The sequence below is a fragment of the Chelon labrosus genome (genome assembly GCF_963514085.1).
Source record: "Chelon labrosus genome assembly, chromosome: 14".
NCBI classification, from domain to species: Eukaryota; Metazoa; Chordata; class Actinopteri; order Mugiliformes; family Mugilidae; genus Chelon; species Chelon labrosus.
In genome coordinates, this window is record NC_140347.1 from 22,935,308 (window position 1) to 22,960,637 (window position 25,330).

At 42.9% G+C, this 25,330-nt stretch overlaps 2 protein-coding genes across 6 annotated transcripts in view; one reads left to right on the top strand and one right to left on the bottom strand.

The window, feature by feature from the left end:
• The first annotated feature begins 118 nt into the window (after positions 1 to 118).
• On the top strand, positions 119 to 21,875 carry fzd3a (frizzled class receptor 3a). Its single transcript, XM_084560535.1, has 9 exons — positions 119 to 154; positions 819 to 1,375; positions 12,428 to 12,624; positions 14,272 to 14,734; positions 14,824 to 15,123; positions 15,354 to 15,605; positions 18,673 to 18,821; positions 20,069 to 20,323; positions 20,407 to 21,875. The coding sequence occupies exons 2-9, from the start codon at positions 1,175 to 1,177 to the stop codon at positions 20,663 to 20,665; spliced, it is 2,076 nt and encodes a 691-aa protein (XP_084416661.1). The 5' UTR covers positions 119 to 154; positions 819 to 1,174; the 3' UTR covers positions 20,666 to 21,875.
• Positions 21,876 to 21,932: 57 nt separating this feature from the next.
• cdc42bpab (CDC42 binding protein kinase alpha (DMPK-like) b) overlaps positions 21,933 to 25,330 on the bottom strand; it is a 68,404-nt gene continuing 65,006 nt past the window's right edge. For 4 of the 5 annotated variants that reach the window (XM_084560530.1, XM_084560532.1, XM_084560531.1 and 1 more), the window contains one exon: positions 21,933 to 25,049. In XM_084560530.1, the coding sequence (XP_084416656.1) occupies positions 24,918 to 25,049 (132 nt within the window). In that variant the 3' untranslated portion in view covers positions 21,933 to 24,917. The remainder of the gene's footprint in view (positions 25,050 to 25,330) is intronic. The other variant, XM_084560533.1, reaches the window with a different exon arrangement.

Below are 25,330 nucleotides of genomic sequence, written 5' to 3' on the forward strand. Positions count from 1 at the left end.
CTGTGAATGCGTTACAAGCGGGAAAGGAGAAACAAGCCGCCGCGACGAGCCTCCCGGTAACGTTAGTTAGCTACTCTCACATTTATGAGCAGCAATTAATTTATGAATTCCCAGCTCGGAGCAATAGGAGGAGCCCGTTAACGTTGACGCACAGGTAGATAATGGACTCACTAATGTCGCATTAAAAATAAACTTTAAATGTAGATTTGTTTGTTTGACACCTTTCAAAAGACACAGGTGAACAAAAAAAAGTATTATTTATGTTGTCCGTGTCGGTGAATGAAAAGGTATCGGGTTGTCATGGGTGTGTTCTGTCATGTAACTGTAGCAGTTTCCGTTATGGAAATAAAATGGCGAAATAAAAAAACGGCTAAAATAATTACCTAAACAGTTTCTAAGCTGTTGTTAATTTATATATAACAATTACACTGATTTATGACGGAAAAATAACAAATTGGAAAAAGTAGTGTAAAAAAATAAATCAAATATCTATGTAAATTCTTATTATAGTGATAGTTTGTAAATTTGCCTCATATATGACCTTTTTTTTAAAAAAAATAATTAAAAACATATGGAAATTATTTAATTCTGTTAATGTTATCATTCATCTCGACTAGCTACTATAGTTATTGACCAAAAGACTGTTTTGTTCAGTAACAAAGTGGACAAAACAGTCTTTTGTGTGTTGTTCCACAATTAATTTGTATTTAGTCTAATTTTCAGTTTCCTGTTGGTTGTTATTAGCAAAATATACTACAAATGTTGATTCATCTGCAAGTATTGAGTCATTATTTGTGTCATTCTTTTTCTGGTCGCAGATTATTTCCATCCGAGCTTGTCATTGATATTTTCTACGAAGCATCATCGCTGCTGGTCAAGGCACCAGGAGAGGGAGGAGTGTGAGTGCAGCATCTTAAAGGACTGCGGCATCTCTCAGGTGATGGAGGCCTTGTGACACGGTGTGGGCGACGGCTGGAATCTCCACGGCGATGGATGCGGCCAGCTTCAACCATGTCTGCCTTGAATCATGCTGCCCAATCCATATTGTTTCTCCTTGATCTGATGAGGAGTAAGAGGCTACCAGTCAGTCCGTAAGCCTTGTGGTTTTTCCTTTCCTGGGGAGTCATCCCAACCAGCCGTTCCCTGCGTCTTTCATCTCCCGTACTCGCCAGTCATGGGTCTCCTGTGGGTGCTTTCTGTGTCCATGCTGACGGTGTGCGTTGCCATCCCCATGGACGCTGCGGCGGGGAGCCACAGTCTGTTCACCTGTGAGCCCATCACCCTGCGCATGTGCCAAGGGCTGCCCTACAACTCCACCTTCATGCCCAACATACTGAACCACTACGACCAGCAGACTGCCGCTCTCGCCATGGAGGTACAGTACACTGCTGACATGTGATGGAAAAAGCTTTGCCCAAGCTTCAGCTTATTTGTTAGGTTTTGGTTGATGGTGCAGATATTTACTAGTTTGTGCTGATAATAAAAAAAATAGATAATCTAAAATTAAGGACAGAAAAAAAAAATAAGTGTGTCCCGCAGTGCCGTCACTGTGGAGGAACCCTGACACAATTTGATTAGAGAACAATGCAAATCACTCAAACATAGTCATATGAATTTGTTTTAGGTCCATTACCTAACCATATCATGGCTGGTGCACAAACCTACAACACACAAAACAACACCAAAAATTTAAAATTCAGCATAAAATATAAGTACGAGATATTTGACCCAGTCGTGTTGAGATAACCATTTTTAATTTTTTCAGAAATGCAGAGGATATCTGACAGATTGCGAACATACGGCATAAATGTATGGAAATCTAGTTCAAATTTCAATTTAAAATTGAAACAATGCAATAAGCAAATAGTAATGAATTAATTGTAATCGATAACATTACTGATTTAACGTTATTTTTTGAATTGTTGCCCGTGCACTAAAACATAGAGCAGTCAGTATTTTGATGTGGTAATGCCCCATAACATGATTTTATTCTTTTCCATAGAGAATATTGAAGTAAAGCTCAATTGTTGTTTAATATTGTTATTATTATATTATTAATTACTAAAATAGGTTTTCTTCCAAAATCTAACCTAAAATTATAGTCATTTTTCAGCAACATCATTTTTTTACTTTTTTTCTTTTGAAATAATTATTTTCTTATTCAAAAGCATTTGTTGCTGTTTTATTGCCCTTCCAAAAGCTATACTATACACTTAAAATAGTATAGTATAGTATGAATATTTTTTTCCATTGTGCCCTGGGACCTTTTCTCATACATTTGTTCTCTCTTTCCTTCTGTTGATGAATATTTTTGACCTTTCTTTTCATTTGCTTTTCTAGACCTGAAACAATTGGTCCATCATTGGAGTAGCTCATAGAATCAAAATTAACTGGTGACATTTTTGATATTGGATTTACATCCATTGCTCTTTTTTTTTTTTTTTTTTAAAGCAGTCTGACGTTTTGTTCTTGATTTTTTCTTTGTCCTTTCTCCTACTTTCTTTCTGTGTGACCTTTTTGGAGTATTTTTCTTCACTCTTGTTCTTTGTTGTGGTGCAAGTGTTTGTGGCTGTGAAGTTGACACATTCACAAGCACAGAAACAAACAATAACAGACTGCCTTTGTATCCGCATAGATAGGTTGATAGATAGAGACGTAACACAGGTCAGGGCAGCAGAATTGTTATCTAATTAGTGTGTCACGTATGAATATGTGGTTCAGTGCGTCTGGTGCACTGCCTACCCCATGGACATCAGTAGCCTAGATAGCTATCACCACAGCTAACTGTATGTGCTGAGAGTTGGTAAAATCTAAGTGCTAGCCTACTTAAATGTGGCTCCTCTACCTCCAGGGACAAGGAGTGTATTACGAAAACATTAAGCTTAAAATTAAGTTTTAGTCCCTTCAGGTCATGAGAACAGTGCATTGTTAAACATCACAGATTTAGCTGGGTGAGTTGTCCTAAAATGGTTTCTGGCTGCACATCTGGCATGTTGACATTCAAAGTGATTACCCCAACATGTAGGGATTCTTCACATCAGCTGTTGTGACCCGCAGCTATTTTACATAACAAGCTTTTGAGGAGTTAGTCAACTAAGCCTGAGCATAAAGATACAAAACAATTTTTTTGTTTGTTTGGTTCAGATGGTGGATTTAAGCTCAGATGTTAGTGTTTAGTCCACATTTCAGCTTCTTAGATAACCTATGGATTTACCAGCCCAGCGTCAGACTGTTGTTATGGCTGCCTTATCTTCTTTGAAATGTTGAGTCAAACACAATCATGGAGCAGATGCATCCCCTCGTTAAGTTAATCCCACCCTTTATATAGGCTGATCCTCTGTGAAGCTCAATGTATCGAGCAATTACTGGCCACTCTGCACCAAAACATTAGCTTGGATGCTTTGTTGGATAAACTCTCTATCAATGTGTGTGTATCAGTCCGTTACGTTTAGAGTTTATCCATTCTCAAGATCATGTTTCCATCTACTCACACTCCCCCAATCACTTTTACCCTTCGACCCCGCCCCAGCCCCGCTGGCACAGCAGCGATGTCCATGTGCGGCACCCTGCCGACCATCTGTGCCAGCTCCGCTTTGCTGTATTCAGCACAGACAAACTGAGTGAGACAGAGATCGAGAGGTGGAGGGCGGGAGGAGCAGTGTGCCACGAAAATCCAGGGTTATGTAACCTCAGAGCATGCCCCTGTCCAGCTGTGGGAGTACGCAGCATCATATCTCATTGCACGAAATCACAGCTGCACTCCCATTTGGGCTCTTCTTTGGAAAAGATGCTAACAGTCCCATGCTTGTGTACTCATACGGACATTGTCCTCTCTTGTCATTGCCGATATAGTGTCTCTCATCTTCCAAATTTGGTCACTGTTTTTAACATATTTAAAGGGTCTTTCGTTTGTTGGTTGTTTTCAGAATAATTTCAGGCAGATCTATGTGGAAAAATCACTCCTTCATTACTTAAAGGTTACTAGCCCAGTGCTGGAATATTGGAGGCCAGTCTAGCTTTTTACGCCTAATCACATTTTGTGTGTTGCTGCAAACAGAGACACTTCTGGTTTAGACGGTGTTCACTTCAATTTGTCATGGATTCACAATTAAGTCTCTTTTAGTGCTCACAAATGCTTGTTCAGTTTGGAAAACACATGGAAACCCAATAGGTTCCAAATCACGCAGACTACTCGTCTGTTTGGCTCTTGTTTTCCAGATAACTCGCCCCAGATCCAGTTCATGGGAGAATTCAAAGCCTGTAAGACGTTGAGGGCAGCCAAATGAGAATTGACAGTTGATTTTAAAGGGAATTAGGTCTACTGAATAGCCATGATAATGATGATGAATGCCTTGCACCGTGGAGAAACAGAGTTGGATGAGAACCAACGCCTGCCGTTCTTGCAGTTTTTGTCTAAACCCCCTGAAGTGGTGTCTTTCTGATTTCTTTTTTTATGTCTTGCTTTTCATGGCCTTTTTAAGGTTTTAGTTGTTAGAGAAAGTAGAGCAATTTGTTATAGTATCGTTAGTTTTAAACAACTACTATCTAATGATGTTTCCGTTCATCTTGTTGTAGTACTTAGTGCAGTAACACACTGCAGTGCACGTAATGGACTGGATTTACACAGGTGTAAAGACCAGTTTAAATGGCAGATGTTTTACCATATTGCACAAATACAGTTTTACAGCTGTCTGAAAATAAGATAACACAAACAAGGCTAGGCTTAAAAACTAGATTTTATGTTTCAGTCAGTCATTGCTGACCGCTGAATGACCTCAAAGCTGAAGTGGGGCATCAGCCTCAGGGCTTGGGAATCGGCTATTTCTGTCCCATAATGATACTGTGGCACACTCACATAAGATAAGTGAAAGCGTTGCGGATTTGACTGGCATCACAAAAAGAAAAAAAAAAGAAATGGGCTAAAATCCCATTATTTAGAGATAGTTGCACGCTGTAGCCGAATGTAAAGCTGCGTGGGTTCATCACAGGAAATCAGTTAAGCTGGTATGAACTGTCTGTGGCATCCAAAGCAGATGGCATTTAGTTCACATCTCAGTCATTATGTACAGTGCACAGTAAAGACTGCTCTTTATCTCTTTAGTTGGTTCAGAAATCCTGAGCTGTATTCACATACCCTTCAGGGTTTATTAGTCTTGGAAACGTGGAGACAGTTTATCATGATGTTGTTGTTTGTGTTCGTTGGTCTTTTCCAAAATAACATTTATCACATTTTCTTTTTTTCTTCTTTCTCTTCTTTTCTTTTACATACTGTGCTGCTGCAGAGACATGGATATTAGCGTAAATCTGAGCACAACACAACTTGACAGTGTTGTTTTTTTTATTAGTTCAGTGCTTCGTTGTGCTTTATTGTATAACTATTTGAAGATATCTGTCAAATGAAGAAAATGTTTCTTGGGCATAGGGCCGCTGTATTTCTTTATTATAGGTTATCTTTATTAGTTATTTTATGTAAGCCAGAAAATCTTTGTTATTGGCTCCTGTTTTGTCTCTTGATAGGTTTCTCAGATATTTAACAGAAAAAATGCTTTAAGGAGGAGATAGATTGGGGGATGGAGGTGGTTTTCCGAAAGCGTCATGTCACTGCCATGGTAAAAGTAATGAGAACAGGAATTGCTTGAATGTTTCTTCAAGGCCAGATGGGCCAAGCAAGGGTCAAAGATGTTAATTACATTAGATTGATAACTGGGTTTGTTTACATGAAGCCAAAGCCCAGCCAGTGAATCATTTTAAATGGCAGCAAGATAAAAAAAAAAAATGCCTTGGGGGGAGTTCAGAGACATGTCTTGTTTTGTCACTGAGTTGGAAATGAAAGAACATGTTGCTAGGCTTTTTCCTGGTTATCTTGATCTCAGGTTTTCCTGGTGTTTGCTCCGTTTGTAGTCCACGCTGTATGAAGGGTGTGCAGTGACACAAAGGCCCAATCAATGGCCTGTTTTTAATCTGCTCAGTCCCACTTCCACTCATTTCCTTCTCCTTTCAGGTCGTTAAATCAGCCTCTTGTCTCAGGTTTACAACGCGTCCAGATAAACTGTGTCATGTTACAGCTGCTGTGTAGAATAACCCAGATACTCCACCCATTCTGTGTGAATGGATTTGTAAAGGAGAGGAGTGGTGTGTGTGATACTTTCTGTAAAATGCTGATACAGCCCTCTGATGACTGCAAGTCTGTTAAAACATGCTGCAGTGTACAAAAATAGTTTAACTTGCTTATTGTGTCAGCTACTAAAGATGTACTCTAGCTAAGCACACACCCACTCACACACATGTAGGAACAACATGGTCTGATAAACCCTACCCAGCGTGACCCAGGCGATAAAAGAGCCTCTTGTTTTATTTAATGTCCAACACCGTGTTTATTGGCTGCGCAGTGAATAAGAAGCACATCCAGAGAGCAAGTCGCTGGTCCACAACAACCCTTCTCTGTGTGTGAGTGTTTATGTGGACGTTACACTCTGTCAAAGCGTAAGGTTTTCAAACACTTTCTTAGCGCTGAATGACACGGCTCACTCGGTCGACCCATCCCTCGTCTCTCTCTCTCACTCCACCACTCTCTCACCCCCCTCCTCCTTCTCTTTTGTCCTCCCCCTCCCCCTACGCCGGGCTCACCCGTTGCCCAGGAAACAGTCCCAATTGTGCTGTTAACAAAGGGAGCAGAGGCTTTCTTGCCTCCCGGGAGGTGGTCCCCTCCACCCTGCACCCTGACCTCCTCGAACCCTGCTCTCCTCCCTCTTCCTCCTCCTCCTCCTCCTTCGCCTCCTCCTCCTCCCTAGCGATGCATCACTCGTCGCCATGGTGCTGAGCTTGGAAATTTAGAGAATTGGAATGGCAGCAGAGGAGAAAGGGGGATAAGGGGGAGACAGGGAGAGAAAATGTTGGGGGTAAAGGGGCTGAATGAGGGAGGGGGATGATGGGAAGAGAGGTGACTTGGAGGTATTTATAAAAGACCAAATCAACACAGACCAGTTGGCCACGGTGGGCTTCTTTGTCATCAATTCATCACTCACAGCATCTTAGCAGCTGACTCACAGCCTTCATTAAAAAGTAATTACTTTAGCATTAGGAAGGTACATACAGCCACCCATGGATGCATTTCATTGGACTGGGCCACATTAATAATTTATATCATGACAGTCTTGATCTCATTTAAAACACACTGGATAATCTCAAAACTGCACGGAGGTGAAACTAAGGTCAAGCCTGTTTTTCTTGGCTCTTCAAAAGCAAGTATTTTGAAGATTACACTTTTTTTGCCAAACAAAAACTTAAAGAAATATGCAAAGCCACATGATTTATAAAGGCATGTGCACCGCACCACATGGTAATATGAAGTATGATGATTTAATATGTTTTTAATGATTTGTTTCTCTTCTTAGTTTGTGAAAGATTTCAGTATTAATTCTGAACCGCTTATAGAAAAAGCTGTGAATTTTAATCCTGGCGCTCCGCTGCTTTTAGATATTTTACAGCTACACAATCATCTGGATAGAGGGAGAGTGAATTCAACTGACTACAATTAAGGATAATGCAGATAGCAAGGTAGTTCTGTACTCTACTGAAAAAAAATATCTACTTAAAACTAAAATGGCTCAGTGTTATCAGTAATTTTTTTTTAATAAATATTTTTTTGCATAGTAATATAATAAAAATATTTACCAGGTGTTTCCGGTATATGCTAGTATCCGTGAGCCCGTATTGTCGCAGCTTATGTGGATACATAGACTAATAGAGCAATTCAATTCAATTCAATTCAATTTTATTTATATAGCGTCAATAACAATACAAATCGTCTCAAGACGCTTTACAAAAACCCGGCCTGAAACCCCCAGAGCAAGCCTGAAGGCAACGGTGGCAAGGAAAAACTCCCTTATAACAGGAAGAAACCTCGAGCAGAACCCAGCTCATATGGAGGGACCCATCTGCCTAAGGCCAGCCGGGTACAGACAGAAGAAAGAGAGAAGAGAACAGCAAGATAAACATACATCTGTCATAGATACACATATCTGACTAAAGTGTACATGAAGAATCTTATGATACAAACTGATGATGTTACATGACAGTTTGAAAATGTAAGAGGAATCATAGGCAGGTTGGAGAATTGTTCATTCAGGTAGGAGTGGATAACTGCAGGATTCCATGAAGACTGGGCAGGCTGATGAGACCACGACAACAGATGTAGTATAGAGCTCCACGGGAAACACACCACTCCAGGCCAGAGATACTCACAAGAAGAGGGGGGAAGAGGGGGGAAGGGGGGGAAGGGGGGTGGGACACACACAGCAGTAAACATTCTACATAGTAATAGCACAGAATTGTATGACTAGTAGTATATAGGAAATTAGAGGGCAAGAGCTCTGTGCCAGAGAAAAGAAAGTGGAGGATGCGAGAGAGGAGAGAGAAGAAAGAAGGAGGACATGTGTTTGGTGCATCGTCCATTCCAGAGTTGGAATGTCTGCTGCTGTAGAAAAGGTCTTTTCAAACATTTAGAAAAGCAATTATTTATCATAAAGTTCCTAAATATTTACTCTTTGCAAACTGAACTGATGACAGTGGTCTAGGGTGTTTGTCCAGATGTCCATATTCATTCATGATTAAACGATTATCAGTCAAGTCAAACCTAAAAAAAATATGCTCGTAAGAGAGAAATCGACAGATACTGATGAATTTATAAATTTTTTTTACTACTTTGTAATTCTTCCAAGAAAAAAATGGTAATTTATTGTTTTGTTTTTGAGTTCAGGGTAAATGTTTTTGATTAAGAGTGTCAGTTGTATTACATATTTTTCTCTTATTTTGCACAGAGTCCTTTTTGTGTCTCTTTCTCCTCATGTCTTGAGAGCGTCAGTCAGTTGTATATTTTGGCTGTCAAGGTTACTGGGGTTGTTCTGCTAGATTTAACATTATTTGGAATAGAAGTGTTTGAATAACTGCATAGGTCTAATCATTTTATATCTCAATATAAGTCCCTCATTGACTGGTGTTTGGCCTTCTTGGGAAGTCCCAGAATTAGCTGCTTCTCTAGGACTAACCAACATGTCTGTGTGTGTGTGACTGAGATCAAAAATGCCCGACAAACTCCCATGAATACATAATAACTGCAGCAGTAGGATTGAAGCTGAAATTACATTAGCATACCTCCCAGGCCTTCACCATTCACCCGAGTTGTGTATTACATGCTTCTTACACGGCTGGCTCTGGGGTGGAAAGTGCCATGATAAACCACAGCCATTCATTCGGCCAGTGGTTCCTCAGCTGTTTCCAGCGCTGAACACCGTATCCACTTCGAGACGGCATGCTCTCCACGGGGGCCTCAAGATGTTGGTGACTGGAGCTGTTTGGGCTGCCAACTGTGTGGGTAAAGCTGTGACCAGCCATATGTCCCATCTACCACCAGTTCAGTCCTGCCAACACTAGCTCACACGATGAGTTGTCTGTCATAAAATGGCTGAATGAATAGTGGAGAGAGGGAGGAGGGATAAAAGTGAAGCAGGGATGGATGATAGAGGGGTGTAAAAATAGATGTGAATAGTGTGGGAAGCATGAGGAATAGAAGAGGGATGGATGTGAGGAAGAATTTTTCTCCAAGTACATCAACACTCCTTGTAGCCTATCTAACTGTGCATCAGTTTCCCTTGACATCTCACTTTGTAGTACAGTACAGTGTAGTACAGTGTGTGCTATGGAGCGTATCAGTAGCCTGCGGTAATCAAAATGGCGTGCAAGGGCAAAGATTCAAGCCCACTGTAGCTGCATTAGGTCATGTTTGAGTGGCCAACCCATGCTCACCGGACATCAGATGAAGTAATCGATGTCACAAGACTGCACGTTGGCAACAAAACGCAAAGAGAGTTGCAGAGAGGACTGTCAGCAGAGTTGCACTTACTTTCCCCCTCATGGCAGGGTGCGTTGACGTTCAAGATTTTCTGCTCTGCAGTGTTTTTCTCCAGAGAACAACTTACTCCATTTTTTTTCTCTGTGTTTCTGTGATCCTGCTTAGCCTGACTGCAGCTGTAATTTAATAGTCTAAAAGCATGTCAGTAAACAGCTGCCATTATTTTGAATTATGTGTTTTTTTCTGTTTTTTTTTTAAGCCCTTTCAGGCTTTTATAATCTCTCTGAATTCACGAGATCCTACTAACCTGTCACACAGCGTTTAGTGTGTCCACGCTGCTGTGTTGTTTCCTTTGTTTTAATGAAGTTTGGGTTTAGGTGTAAGGCCAGACTTTGGCCTCTCTGTTTTGGCAGTAAACTGTAAATATTCATTAATAGTTTAGAAAACGATCTCTATATATTGGAAAAGTAGTTCAACTTTGACATTTTTGATACCACATGATGTAAATTCAAAGGTTGTATTTTTACTGAGTTGTTTGAGCAGAAAACAGCACAATGTGACTGATAGTGATCTTCAGTAATAGACCTGATTTAAGGTGGATCGCTCCCATAGCAGTTGTGTTTTTGCGTCATGGATTGTGGCTAATGGCATTGTGTCACTGTACAGTGGTGCTCAGTGGAACGTGACGACTCCATTGGTACAGAAATTATATGACTCACCGGTTGATTGATCTCAGTTATGACAGGCATGTAAGTCACCTAAATTGATTCTCTGCATTTCAGAGAGCTTATGAATACGCTGAGCTAATTTGACTCACATTATAGATCCTAAATGCGAACACAAATCTGATAAATCTTTGTCATTGTGCATCCCTCCCTGATTCCTCACTGTGGAAGTACATCAATCTCCTTCTTTTGTCAGAAAATGGGTATGAACACGACAATGACAAAAGCTGCGTGAATGTGGGTGCTTTGTGCTTTAAGGGCCAAGCCTAACATCCATTATAATCCTTTTTACATGAAGACATCGCTTGTCGGTGGCAGGCAAACATGCTCTTAGAAGGATATGCACTGATGTTGTAGACATATGGCAGGAACAGCTGACAATAGTCTTTAAATCTGATTGCTACTAAGGTGGCAAACAGAAAAATGAAAGATAGCAAAGAAGAGATGAGAGCAAAAGTGTGCGTCATTGGTTCTCTAAAATAATTTATTGTTGATGTTTGAGCTACAGATGACCCTAAGAGATACGGATTCTGCAAACCTTTTGTGTCCTAAATGAAGGATTAGAAGGCACTGATTGTTATTCATAATAGCAGCCTCAGGTTTTCTTTTCATTTAAAATATCTATCTTGATTTTTCTCAATGTATGACTTAAATCCGTTTTATTTTGTAATGTCCTATGGGTCAGGTAATTATAAAGACCCACGGACCTGTATACTAAATACTGTCCTGTAGTCTGTGCAGGTCACTTGCTCCTGTGATTGCATCGCTAAGATGTTTTGAATGTGGCAGAGGTGCCTCATTAGTTCAACAACACAACATAAAGAAACAACATAAGTACTTTTCTAATGTAAAAAGATTTTATTCTATTTAGCCAGGCTTTAATGATGCCCTGTTTTAAAAACACAAGCGATGTGTTTTTTTTTTTACCCATTTATTCAATAATGAATAGAAGCCAATGTGAATATTAAATCAGTTTAAACCATAACCACATCTCCTCCTTTATATACATGGCACTAACAAAAACACAGACAAATTGCCCCCCTGCTTGTCCTCTCCTCACCCCTCCCCCTCCCTGTCCTTGTCTATCATACAGACCTCTGTCTTTAAATTTTGGGGGAGGGTGTGTAGTGTGTGTCTGATTGACTTGGGTGTGGCTGTATGCCTTTGTGAACCACACACAAACACAAAGGTCTATGCAAATAAATTCATACAAAAACTTGCATCCAAGCACAGTTGGATACATGAATTTGTATATTTGCTTTCCCTCACGCTCCCATGTGCACACTCGACCCTACCTATTTGCATATTAACAACATGGCCCACAGTCGCTTTGCACTCACACTGCCTCTTGGCACAGTTTATTAGTGTGAGAGTATTATTGTGCTGGTTCGTGGGTGTGTTAGCATGTAAATAATATACTTCCGTTGATACTTTTCCTTGTGTGTGACTGTCTCCATGTTACCACAGTGTGTCAGTCAGTCTCAGCATGGTCCTCCCTGAAACACAAAGGTCCTGTCAGCAGCAGCGGCAGCTCTGTGTGTACGCTCCTCCTATCTGGAGGTTGGGGGACAGGAGGAAGCCAGAGGAGATGGAGGAAGGGGGAGCTGAAATGATTGGGGTGGGGAGGATTATTAGGAAAGAGGCCAGAGTTGTTTTTAAGGACCCATCTCCAGAAAATGTCAGTTGACATGCTCCACTGAACTCTTTGTGTCCCTGGGTTTCACATTCTGAAGATGGAGTAACACGTCTGCAAAGGACTTTGATGTTACATCCTAAAACAGTTTCAAATAACTTATTTTGATTACTGCTTTGTTGTAAGTTTAAAGTTCTTTCTCTCTGTTTTCACTTGCAGCCATTCCATCCCATGGTCAACCTGCAGTGCTCCCCAGATCTCAGGATGTTCCTTTGTGCCCTCTACGCTCCAGTTTGTACCGAGTATGGCCGGATGACTCTACCTTGTCGCCGCCTCTGTCTGCAGGCCAAGAGCGACTGCTACAAACTAATGGACATGTTTGGTGTCAGCTGGCCAGAGGAGATGGACTGCAACAGGTTAGCACAACAGCAATAACTCTTCTCCCCCAGATTTATTGCACTGGTAGCAACTCTTTTGTGGTAGGAGTAATATTGCAGCAGCAGACCAACAGGCCTATAGTAGCTTATTCTGATGACCACAAAATAGGAGAAGCTGAAGAAGATTTATTTTTTTAACAGATTAGAAAAAAAAAGTTACTCATCACATCTGACATTAGTTGATTTGAACTTCAAGGATGTTACAGAAAGTATAGTTATGTCTTCTAAATTAAAAAACATGTTTGTAGATGTACTATCTATATTATAACTACTGTATCGTATAGTAAGTATCTGAGTAAATTTAATTTTTTGGAATTTGTTATATTATGATGAACATTGCAATATATGTAGTTCTGCGTGTTATATTTCTCGTTGAGTTAGAATTTCTCTGAGTTTTGAGAATTGACTGCTGAGTAATCAGTTGTTTTGAACTTTGTTGTCCAACAGGACAATTTAGTTTGCCAAATAACAAATTGACAGTCAACCGCACATCAAATTAGGAACATCATTAACAACACAGTGCCCAGGCATGGCCAGCAACACAACATAGTAAGTGAGTGAGACAGTCAAGGAAGTGACGCCAAGCAATGGGACATGGGAATGGGACATAATACAAAAGAAAATAATAATTTGTGAGACTCATTTCCGTAATTCAGCTAAGGTAGGTCATGACTAGAACATACACAGATGAGCCAAAATAACTTGACCACTCACAGATGAAACATGTAATATGGATTGTCTCAACCTTGAATGTATGTCACAGTGTGCAATATATTGGACAGTAAATGAGAAGTCAGTGTTGGATGTGGAAGAAACCAGCAGGTGTTAAGACCTAACAAACTCTGACAAAGGTCAGATCTTTATGGCCTGACGACCGAGTCGGAGCACCTCAGAAACAACAATGCTTGTGTGGTTCTCACATCAGCTGTGGTGAGCACTTTACCAAGAGTTGCCTGAGGAAGGACAACCCATTTACTAGCGACAGGGTGTTGGGGGATGTGCTGGAACAAGTCAAGACGTAGTGGATCTGCTGCAAATGTCTTTGTGCTAGATACCACAGGGCACCTTCAAAGGTTGCATAGAGTATAGGCCTAGGTTATTTGGAGCTTTTGTGGCGGCACCCAAAGGCCAGACAACACACTGGGTGGGGTTGTAATGTTGTGGCTCATCAGAGCATGGATGATTGATGGCAAAAAAAAAAAAGGGCATTTTATTTTTCATCAGAGAAGCGTTCCCTCTCTCTTTCTTCTTAGTTTTGTCATATTTTTCCCACCTGTATAATTAATAAAAGCAAAATGCTGGATTTAATTTGTCATAGACAAGAACGTAATAATGTAACTTAGACTGAAAATACCAGCAGTAAATGCTCAATAGAAAGGATTAACTCAGACAAGTTTCAAGTCTCTGCAAGTTGCGGTTCTTCTTCTTTATACTCTACTCATATGACCTGTAATCACCAGATGCCTGGTGGGTAGAAAACATGTTAATCTAGTAAAAACAAATAGAAGTCTTGAATTTGGCGGTTGGCTGTTATACAATGTTAGCAGCATGTGTCGTCTATTGTTAAAGACTGAACAGCTGAAAATATCCTGATGTCATCATCTGTCATCTGTCATCTGCTCCCAGGTTCCCAGACTGTGATGAGCCCTACCCCCGTCCTGTAGACCTCCTGTCCAGCTCAGACACAACTGAGTCACCCATCTCCGTCCAGAGAGACTACGGTTTCTGGTGTCCCCGTGAACTCAAAATCAACCCTGAGCTTGGGTACTCCTTCATGGGGGTTCGGGACTGCTCTCCCCCATGTCCCAACATGTACTTCACTCGTGAAGAGCTGACATTCGCCCGTTACTTCATCGGGGTGGTGTCCATCGTCTGCCTGTCCGCCACTCTCTTCACCTTCCTGACGTTCCTCATCGATGTGTCACGCTTCCGCTACCCAGAGCGGCCAATTATATTTTACGCTGTGTGCTACATGATGGTGTCCTTGGTGTTCTTCCTGGGGTTTCTGCTGGAGGACAAAGTTTCCTGTAACGCAGCAAGTCCTGGGAGGTTTAGGGCTTCAACAGTGACTCAGGGCTCCCATAATAAGGTCAGTCCTCGACTTTCTTTTGTTTTCTGCTTTTCTGCTGCCTACATATTGATAATAATTCAGCATGTTGTATTTTCTCTCTATCCCAGGCCTGCACTCTTCTCTTCATGGTGCTGTACTTCTTCACCATGGCTGGCAGTGTCTGGTGGGTCATTTTGACCATCACCTGGTTTCTGGCAGCAGTTCCAAAGTGGGGCAGTGAGGCTATAGAGAAGAAGGCCCTCCTCTTTCATGCCTGTGCCTGGGGTATCCCTGGTGTCCTCACTGTCACTCTGCTCGCCATGAACAAGATTGAGGGAGATGGTGTCAGTGGTGTTTGCTTTGTGGGGCTCTACAACTTGACAGCACTGCGTTGGTTCCTGTTGGCCCCACTAGGACTGGATGTAGTGGTGAGGATAAGCGTTACAGAACACTGTTTACACACCTGTCTCTCTGTAGCTTATACACTTTATAATTAACCTTATGTGTACATGGATCATTTTTATTTTCACTCAGAGGTAGGGTTGTAAATTGCCAGTCTAGTAGTCATTTAACTTCCTGAATAAACTGAAGCAAATCATTTTTGTTGCTGTCTTTTAGTTGGTTCTTATGTGTGACCCTATCCCTTATATTATCGTAGGTCGGTGTGGCACTGCTGCTGGCAGGTATTGCTGCACTTAACCGAGTCCGAATGGAGATCCCTCTGGAGAAGGAGAACCAGGAGAAACTGGTGAAGTTCATGATCCGTATCGGTGTGTTCTCCGTGCTCTACCTGGTTCCTCTGCTCACCGTTCTGGCCTGCTACCTTTACGAGAACAGCTACAGAGCCATCTGGGAGACGACCTGGGTCCAGGAAAAGTGTAGAGACTACCACATCCCCTGCCCCTATCAGGTAATATACAAGTAAAAAGGTAAACATACACTGCCTGGCCAAAAAAAAAAAGAAAGGTCACACACTCTAATATTTTGTTGGATATTTCGTTGATTACAGCACACATTCGCTTTGGCATTGGTTGGATAAGCTTCTCCAATGTCACCAGATTTATTTCCATCCAGTGTTGCATTCATTTTTCACCAAGATCTTGTATTGATGATGGGAGAGTCTGATCACTACACAAAGCCTTCCCCAGCACATCCCAAAGATTCTCAATGGGGTTAAGGTCTGGACTCTGGTGGACAACCCATGTGTGAAAATGATCTCTAATGCCTCCTGAACCACTCTTTCACAATTTGAGCCCCATGAATCCTGTCATTGTCATCTTGGCATATGCCCATGTCATCAGGGAAGAAAAAATCCATTGATGTAATAACCTGGTCATTCAGTATATTCAGGTAGTCAGCTGACCTCATTCTTTGGACACATAATGTTGCTGAACCTAGACCTGAGCAACTGCAGCAACCCCAGATCATAGCACTGCCCCCACAGGCTTGTACAGTAGGCACTAGGCATGATGGGTGCATCACTTCATCTGCCTCTCTTCTTACCCTGATGGTTCCCAACTATCCTTCCAGTTTTTAATAATGTGTTGGACAGTTCTTAACCAGTTTTAGTAGTTTCTTCAATCTCCTTAGATGTTTTCTCTGCTTGATGCATGACAATGATTTGACACTTCTCAAACAGACTAACACCTTTTCTACAACTACAGGATGTGTCTTTCAACATGGTTGTTTAAGAAATGAGAAGCTCCTCATTGCATCAGTTGGGGTTAAATAACTTGTTGTCAGCTGAAAGATAATCACCCATGCAGTAAACATCCAACAGGAGGCTCGTATCTATTTGCTTAGTTAAATCCAGGTGGCGAGGTTTTTTTGGCCAAGCAGTGTACATCAATGTTAGCTGTGTTGTATTTTCACACAGCAATGTGCTGCCTGCACTGGTCTTGACTATTACTGCTTGGGCTCAATACAGAACATTATGTTACTTCCAAAGCTGGGTTTAAACACCCACAAAATAATGCGTAGTTTATTCCTATTCATAGGATTATGGATTAAGGATTAGTAGTCCTTTTGGAACAGCCAATAAGAGACAACAGTACAAAGAGCAACTGATGGTATTGTCAAGCAGTGGTTTGCCTTGAGGCTAACCTTGGCTAGTGTACTACTGTTAACAGAACAAGTTAGACCTAACATATACAGATCAGCCACAACATTAAAACCACTGACAGGAGAAGTAAATAACATCAACCATCTTGTGACATGTTCTGCTGGGAAACTTTTAGACCTGGCATTCATATGGATGTTACTTAGACATGTAGCACCCACCTAGACCAGACCAGGCACCCCCACACCATAGCAATGACACTCCTTGATGATCATCTCTGTGTCCAACACTGAGAGTGCATGCCTTCATTCTCCCAGTCATATAAGAGACAATCATATGTTTGTCTTCAGTAGCAGTAATGCCTCATAGAGCTGCTGTAGCCTCCAGCGTTGGCACACACTGCAGCATCATCATCTGATAGAGCTGTAAATAATTGAAGCAGCTTTCTCTCTCTCTCTGTATTGTTCAACCAGGTATCACCTACCATATGAATGCCTGCACATCTGCTTGCCCTGTTCATGTTCAAGTGGTGTGGACTCTTTGTGTGTGCACTAAGTCATAGGTTAGATATTGTGAAGATATCTGGACGGAGATGAATTGCAATTCATCTCAGTTTGTCCTGTAAACACAGCACTGTGTGAGAGAGCAGAGCAGCGTAGTGGAGTAATCCAGTGGTTGTGTGTTTCTGCTCAGAGAGGATGGGGTCGTTGGGTTCAGATGCTTCGCATCATAGTTACAGCTGTGCTTTTACACAATAAACCACAGTGAATGGATGTGTATTTCTCTGCTGTGCTCATTAAAGGACACATGTACGTATTCAGACACACAGTCTATAGCATGCAATAGATTCAAAGTGCCTTACTATGTTTATCTTAAAAGGCTGCCCCGGGGCTCAGACGTCTTCATCTCTGAACAGCTCCTGAGTGATGCTCAGCTCTTCATCACCACAGCAAACACAAACTGAGTGACTCAAACTATATACAAGTGGACAAAGGGACAAGATTGAGGCTGTGTATTCAGCTAACTTCAACAAACTCCATCCAACGTATTTGACCACTGACGCTGCTATTGTAACTCTAAGCTGCTGTGGAGATGTGGTCACTGACATACAGTCTGTAATGAGCTTGTTGGTTCTAGTCATCCATTCAGTCTCTTATCTCTTTGGTGTAATGAGTGTATCTGTGGATCACTGAGCCTTGCGGCTCTCTGCCTGGCTCAGTCATAATGAGGCCATCATGACTACATCTGTGTGTGTGTGTGTGTGTGAATGTGTGTGTGAATGTCAGAGAGGGGTAGGGATGGAGAGTAGGGTTTCTCTGCCAGCTGGAGTACTGTTGCTATGGCAGGAAGTAGCACTGTGGTGACAAAGTGTCACCCTGCTCTGTTGTCTCCTAAACTTTCTTTTCTACAAACAGTAGAGAAGAAACGCTGGTTATCAGCTGTCAAGCTGGAGAAAGATGACGGTATGTGAGCTGAGCTGAGGCTGTGGTTATGCCTCCAGCAAGGCTGCTCTGTTAGTATGGTGTAGAGACACACATGAGTACAGCCACTCTATTAAATGAGCTCATACGTGCTAATGTTGACATACAGGACTGTCTAATGTAGAGCTGCCACCACACTGCCTGGTATTTCTAGATAAAGATGCTGTGGATTGTTTGTAGCATTATTTTCTATCAAACCTGTCTCTGTGAATGGAATGTCATCGCTCTGCATCTCACCAGCAGTCGGTTCTCTCCGGCTCAAGATCCCTCACTCACTTTACATTCCTTCCTTCAGGCTGCTCAGTATGTGGGTGTCTTAGCTGCAGACAGTTGTTCTGTCTCTCCACGTCCAGCTCTTCCTCCCACACCAAACTGTCTGAGTCAAAATCCTTCTCACCCTGACCATTAACCACTTCTGCTGTGTGTGTTTCTTGTAGGTGGAGCGTACCAGCCGCCCTGACCTGGTCCTGTTCCTCATCAAGTACCTGATGATGCTGATTGTAGGGATCCCCTCTGTGTTCTGGGTGGGCAGTAAGAAGACCTGCTTTGAGTGGGCCAGTTTCTTCCACGGCAAGAGACGCAAAGAGTACGTACTTTCTACACTAATGGCTGTTTGTCGAGCTGCACGCTCCGCTGCTTTAGTACGATGCAGGCTCTATGTTTGAAGGGATTCTTAAATAAGTTTCATTCCAGTAATTTTAACTCTCACATAGTAATCTCCCTGTAGTGTTTAATTAGATAAAAAAGACCAGTGGATTTAATAACTCAAATTGTTGTAGTGTAATGATTGTGTCAGGGTTTAAGTGTCTTAACCAGCTTGTTGAAGAAAATGAAACGTGCACATGGAAGGAAGGTATTATCTTTAAAGGTTTAGTTGCGTCTACCTTTGTGTCACTGGCAACTTGACATTACAAATGAGACAACTGTGTCTCCTGCACACTGTATTTACTAACTAGATATGTCAGCTGTGTTATGGATGACTGCAGTGTATTTTAGAGAGAAGGAAATGCTACATTGTTGTGACTCAAGATGATGGATGACAGAAACACAAAGCTCACAACGCTCAGAGAGCAGGGGTCACTGAGTCCTGGCTGTATTTGTTGGTCAGAGAAAGGTTGTGGTTGGGACAAGCCTTAAAGCTACAGTGTGTATATTTTGTCTCCCCCTTCTGCTGTTGAAAGTAATTACACAAATAAAGTACTGTATGTATGACATACGTCTACAGTCCCTGCTCTACTGCCAGAGCTTTCAAACAAAGACAAGGAGTTTGTTCTTCATCTGGAGCATCAGGTCCTAGTATGATCCTTTGCTGTCAGACTCCACCATGAAGGTGCCGTACTTTAATTAATGTTTCCTCATGCTGCTGATTAAAACGTGTAATCTCATCCATTTATAAATGAGTTCTAGGATTAATGTCTGAGAGGAGACAAACGTGTTTCTATAACCTAAAGCACAGACTGTGTGACAGGAGTTTGATCTCATTCTTCTCCAACAGTACAGAAGTAGAGACACTGCAGTAAGACCCTACACAGTTAAGACCTGAGAGCTGTCCAGTCCCTGCAGCTCTGTCCCTGGTGACGGTCTGTAAAGGTTCTCAGCTCTGAGTGATTGTGGCTTGTTGGTGAACACAGGCCCCTTCTCTGCACTCACCCCCCTCCCCTCCAAACTCAGAGCATTAACCCCCTCTCCCACCGCCTGCTCCACACACTCATCCATCCTCTTCTATCACGCCCATTACCCCACCACCTTCCCCCTCTCCCTTCCCACCCTCCTGCGTCTTTCCCTCCCTACACTCCCCTCCCCCTCTTCCTCCTCCTCCTCACCCTGCTACAGTGGGATGGTCAACGACAGCCGACAGGTGCTCCAGGAGCCCGACTTCGCCCAGCTGTTCAGGGACCCCAACACGCCCATCGTGAGGAAGTCGCGGGGCACGTCCACCCAGGGGACCTCCACCCACGCCTCCTCTACTCACCTGGCCATGCTGGACGAGCCACCCAGCGCCAGCACCAGCCGGGCCGGCTCAGTTCGCAGCGCACGCTCCAAGATGAGCAGTTACCACGATAGCCTGCACCGCTCCCGAGACGGCAGGTGGGTTTCTGCTTCTACTACACTCTTTTAACTCTTCACAGTATCTCATGTTTGAAGCTAATTACCGTTCTGCTCCCTCTCAGATACACGGCCTCCAGTTTCCGGGCCACAGACGACCGGCTGCCCTATGGAAGCATGCCTCGCCTCAACGACCTATCACAGTCCAGACACTGCAGCACCAACCGCCTAGACAGCCTATCACGGCATGGCTCCACCCAACGACTTGAGAGCCAGTCGCGGCACAGCAGCATCAGAGACCTGAGCAGCGCCACACAAGCTGTTCTCAGTGTCCCTGGAAACGGGATTCACAGGGTCCTGGAGGAGGACGGAGCCACAGCCTGAACTGGACCTGCTTCAATAGACGCTCAGCAGATGAAGATGGGACCAGACTGATGGAAGCTGACTTTTCTTTCTTTTTGGAGAAGGTTGAAGAATGTGTGAGGATCCAGAGTGAGGCTGACAGCATGCTGAGCAGCAGCCACTGTGGGATCCAGTCCTGTTTTAAGTCAGAGCTTCAGGATAAACATTGCTACAGTTTTAAAATGGAGTGAATTTGGATCCTTGCCTTAAAATGTCCTCAACTTTTCCAAGGATCAGCTACTGATCCCAAAAACTGAACTTCAAACTGATTTTAGCTCAGTTTACACAACTATGATGTGGCGTCATGGACAGCTACCAGAGTAAATGAAGACGAGGCTTCACTGTTGGACCTAAACATCTGAGCCAGTCAAGAACAAACTGACCAACACTGACAGACTGGACTGATTTTAATTGGTTCTGTTCTTTGCTTTTTAGCACCTGGAGGGGGAGCAGAGGATTTTAAGATTCACTGCCAACACTTGAACTATTTTTTTCCACTTCAGATGTCTACATTGTTAAATTAGCTCATTGTCTGCTCTGACAAACTGTCACTACAGAAGCTGTGTCTCTTGTTAAAATGTTCAAAGCTGTTCTTAATATTGAAGTAGGCTACTTTACTGCACCTCATGAGAGGAGAACTGTCTGACTGATCCTGTGGTTTGCCATTTTGAATGCCAGGGCTGAAATACAGGTAAAACAGCTGCATCCAAACTCTGCCTTACGACTGTTCAGACAGAATGGAAAGAGAAGTTAAGACGATGGAAATTTCTCAAGAAGGTGACACACAAACGTAGCATGCCAAAACATTTCTGGTAGTTTAGGCAAATCAAAGGGGCGGGCTTTATGGATCAGAAACACAGAGACAAGGGATGGAATTCACATTAGAAAGTGTGACGAGTTTTTGTTGAGCTCTTGGGCTGAGCTCCAGGTTGGTTGGTGTGTCTGACACATGCACTCTGGTTTGGAGAGAGTAGACAGTCAGAGACTAAATGTGACTTTGCTTTCTGTCTGAACACGTCTTTACACTTTGAACAGATGATAGTGAGCCCTCCAATTAGATTCAGAGTAGTTTGCAAAATGTGTCTTTACATGTAGCTGCTGTAACTGTTAGAGCAGCTTTTCCTCTTAGTGGCAACACTTGTTCATAGATGTAAAAAGCCTCTGTTGTTCATTTGTAATAAAGGTTTTTTTTTAAGAGAACATGTGTTTTCAGCAGAAGAAATGACCACACGGTAACGCTCTGGGTGTGTATTTGTAACAGCGCTCCGCTTTATTGAAATACATCGGAGTCAGGTTAATATAATGAGTTCTCCACATAAGTGTGGCAGCCAGTTCCATACATTTTTTGTTTTGACCTTACACCTTAAATATTTCTTGTGCAAAAAAGAATCTACATCACCTGTAGTGGGTTATCCTCAGTAAAACGCCCAAACCGTTCAAAAAGGAGCAAGTCCAAGTAAAACAACAAACCGAAAACAAAAATGATTACATCTATAACATGCAAAACTGTACAAATTATTACAAAGCAATCCTAGAAAAAAGTGTAATGATATGAAAGAGCAAAATAATATAGAAGGTACTGTAGATAAGACCTCACTGAAATGCAAAGGCGATTGAATATTTTTATTTTTTTTTAACATTTTCTTCCACTTAAATGTTACCGATGTGGCACCTCAGCCATCAAACCACCTGTCACCCTTCACCCCTGAAACATTACATCATCGTCTAGTCCTCGCCACCCTGTCTTCCTGCCGTCTCCACCCGGGTCACAGCTACACCACATCCACTCCTGCCATCCGCGCATCAAACAAACCTCGAACACGCTCACTCTCACCTAACTGAAAAGAATTCATTGGCTCTGACATTTCCTGAGTTTCCCTTTCCTCCCTCCGCAAACTGGGACATCTGGGATCAGCTAGTCTGTACAATATTGGCCAATATTAAAACAGCTGGCTGAGACGGTCTCCCCCCCCCCCCCCCCCCTCCAGGTATAATACATTCTACAGATCAACTCCAGCAGGAACTAAAGGAGAGTTGTAGCTTAAAACGTTAGCTAAGATGTGTTTGGAATAAAACCTCTCTGTTCATATAAAATAAGATACAAAAAAAATGGAATGGGTTGATTAGAGCTACTTGGTTTCAACAGGGGAATCGGCAGGAATGACCACCAAAGGATTTTTGTGTTTCCCTTTTCTGACAAGTGGAATAACACTGAGCAGTCTGACCCGGACACTGTGGCTTCAACCAGGACTACAACCCCTCTGCAGCATCTCTCTTAAGCGTCCCCAGCAGCAGGCCACTGCATACAAATAATACCACATTAGAACCACATTGTTGCATTTTCAGGTCTCTCACATTATGCCCCGCGAGCGTCCCCTCAGGTAAAAAGCCTTTCAGTCTGACAGTGAATGGAAGGAGATGAACAGAGGTAACAGGTTTTTGGCTGTGAATGCCCCGCTCTGCAGCCAGAAGCCGCCGCACCGGAAAATGCTCTTTCAAACGCCTTTACCACCGCGCCAAAGACAAACTGCCCCGGAGAGGGAGAGTGGAGCTCCAGCCCCGTCCTTTCTACGCTCCGCAACAAGCAGCTCTGAGGTCATTTCACCCGAGACAAACGCCAACCCAAGTGCCGACTTTCTCGCAGCGTTTAAGTGTTTACATTCTCACTTTAGTGTTCACTTTAAACCAAGAGCTCTCGCGAATGTAGCTTTAAATCGACACGTCATCAAAACATTCTTCAGAATAAGCGAAGGCCGTGAGAAAAAACAATGACTCCCTCTTTTGTCCATTTTTGGTTAAACTGAGCTTCTCCACAGTCAGTTTAGAAACACACACGTGAACTGCTGATTGAACGACCCCCTCCTCCTCCTCCTCCACAGTCGGCGGAGGAGGAGGAGGAGGAAGAGCGGGACAAGGCGTAGCAACACCACCTCAGTGTGCGCACATACATGTGTGATACGTGTTCACTCTACAGTACGGCCAGTAGTGTGAGCTTCTTCACTCAAACCAGGTGGGGGGGAAACAAAAAAAAAAATAAAACACACACACAACGCGTGTCAGACAAACAATATAAAACAAACAAATCTAAAATGAATCGGTAAAAAAAGAAAGTGGTTTAAAATGGCTTTTCGTGTGAATACAACCCCAGAAATCACTCCAAAGAAAACAAATAAAAGTCAAAGAGGATTTTTTCTTTCCCGTGTAGTTCTCTATAGTATTTTCCTTATCATATATTACTCTCTACTTTGAACCTATGTACATTATTGTGATGGTTGGTCAATTTGCTTGGAACTACGATGGACAGGTGATGTCACTCGCACTGGACCAATGAGGAAGAGAGTAGCACAGCTGGAGTTATGATGTCATGAGGGCCGCTGCCTGGAGCTTTTTGACAATGGTCAAAATAAAAAATATTATAAAGTCACTGCACTTAGTATGTGGAGCAAAATAAAAATCATTCTTTTCTTCTTTTTTTTAATCATTTTCTATTTTTTGCAGCACCCGGAAAGAAAGCAACCGTGGGAAGTGAGGAGGGGTTTAAACTCCACCCGTCTGCTTCAGGCCGCCAAGAAGCAAACCTCCCTTTCCTTGTCTAAGATTGATAAATAAATTAAAATATTGTCCCCTGAAACCCGACGGGCACTATGTACAAGTACAAATCATTTGCTCTCAATAATAATCCTCTTCTTTTAGTGTTGCACGATGAGCTTTTTGAGTCTCGTTGGGGGTCGAGTAGTGTCGGTTGGTAGCAACAAGAGCCGAGACGGGAGGCTGTCATTCCTATATCTTACGCCCTTTCTGCATAAACGTGTGCACGCGCGCTGGCAAGTGCATACAGCTCCTCTCAAACACACACGCACACACACACACACACAAATCTGCACCCTGAAATACACCACCACTGATTTAGGATAACCTCTCCTTCAAAGATTCCCTCAAACAGACGACAGACAGACAGACATTTTATTAGTGTTTCTGCCCGTCGTGGAAGAACGGCGAGAGACGAACTGGCTGTGAAGTGGGACGATTGTTTCATCAGGAGCGAGCAGACAGGAGGTGCAGTTCTCTGGGCAGTGACGGGGGAATATTCAGAAGAGTGGAAGGGGGAGGGGAGGGGAGGGGAGGGGGAGCTGCGGTGGAGGAGGAGGAGGAAGAGGAGGTGAGTTTGTAGTCCTGTGCTGTCAGTCGGTCGGTCGGTCGGTGGGGTTGGTTGTGAGGAGCTGGCGGGGGGGGCTCATGTATCCCAGCCCATCCGGTCTGTGCTCTCCAGGGACAGGGACTTGGTCTTGTGTGGGGAGGCCGGGCTTGGAGGGCTGCTAAAGGTGGAGCTGTTGGAGGCCGTGGAGTGGCGGGGCGAGTCTGAGTCCTGGTAGAGAGGAGACAAATGAAGAAAGGAGAAGAGGAGGAAAAAAAACAGAAATGAGAGGCTGCTTCTTTACATGGAGTTCACCTCCTGTCATTATAACGTCTACTGTTCATTCACAAGTGCACTGAGCCTCTGTCTGAGGGCTAATGAAGGACTATATATATATATATAACAGCTACACATGCATGGGTCTTCATCAGGCTCCTTCCTCTGCTCCCACCCCCACCTCGTCTTCCACTACATTCCACACCATCAGCAGATGAACGGCTCAATTGACCAGA

Bases quoted from the DNA above. Each gene is read 5' to 3' on its own strand.
- fzd3a (XM_084560535.1), top strand. From the start codon at position 1,175: ATGGGTCTCCTGTGGGTGCTTTCTGTGTCCATGCTGACGGTGTGCGTT. The intron at 15,124-15,353 runs GTGAGGATAAGC...ATATTATCGTAG, and splicing joins CACTAGGACTGGATGTAGTG to GTCGGTGTGGCACTGCTGCT. The intron at 15,606-18,672 runs GTAATATACAAG...TGTTTCTTGTAG, and splicing joins ACATCCCCTGCCCCTATCAG to GTGGAGCGTACCAGCCGCCC.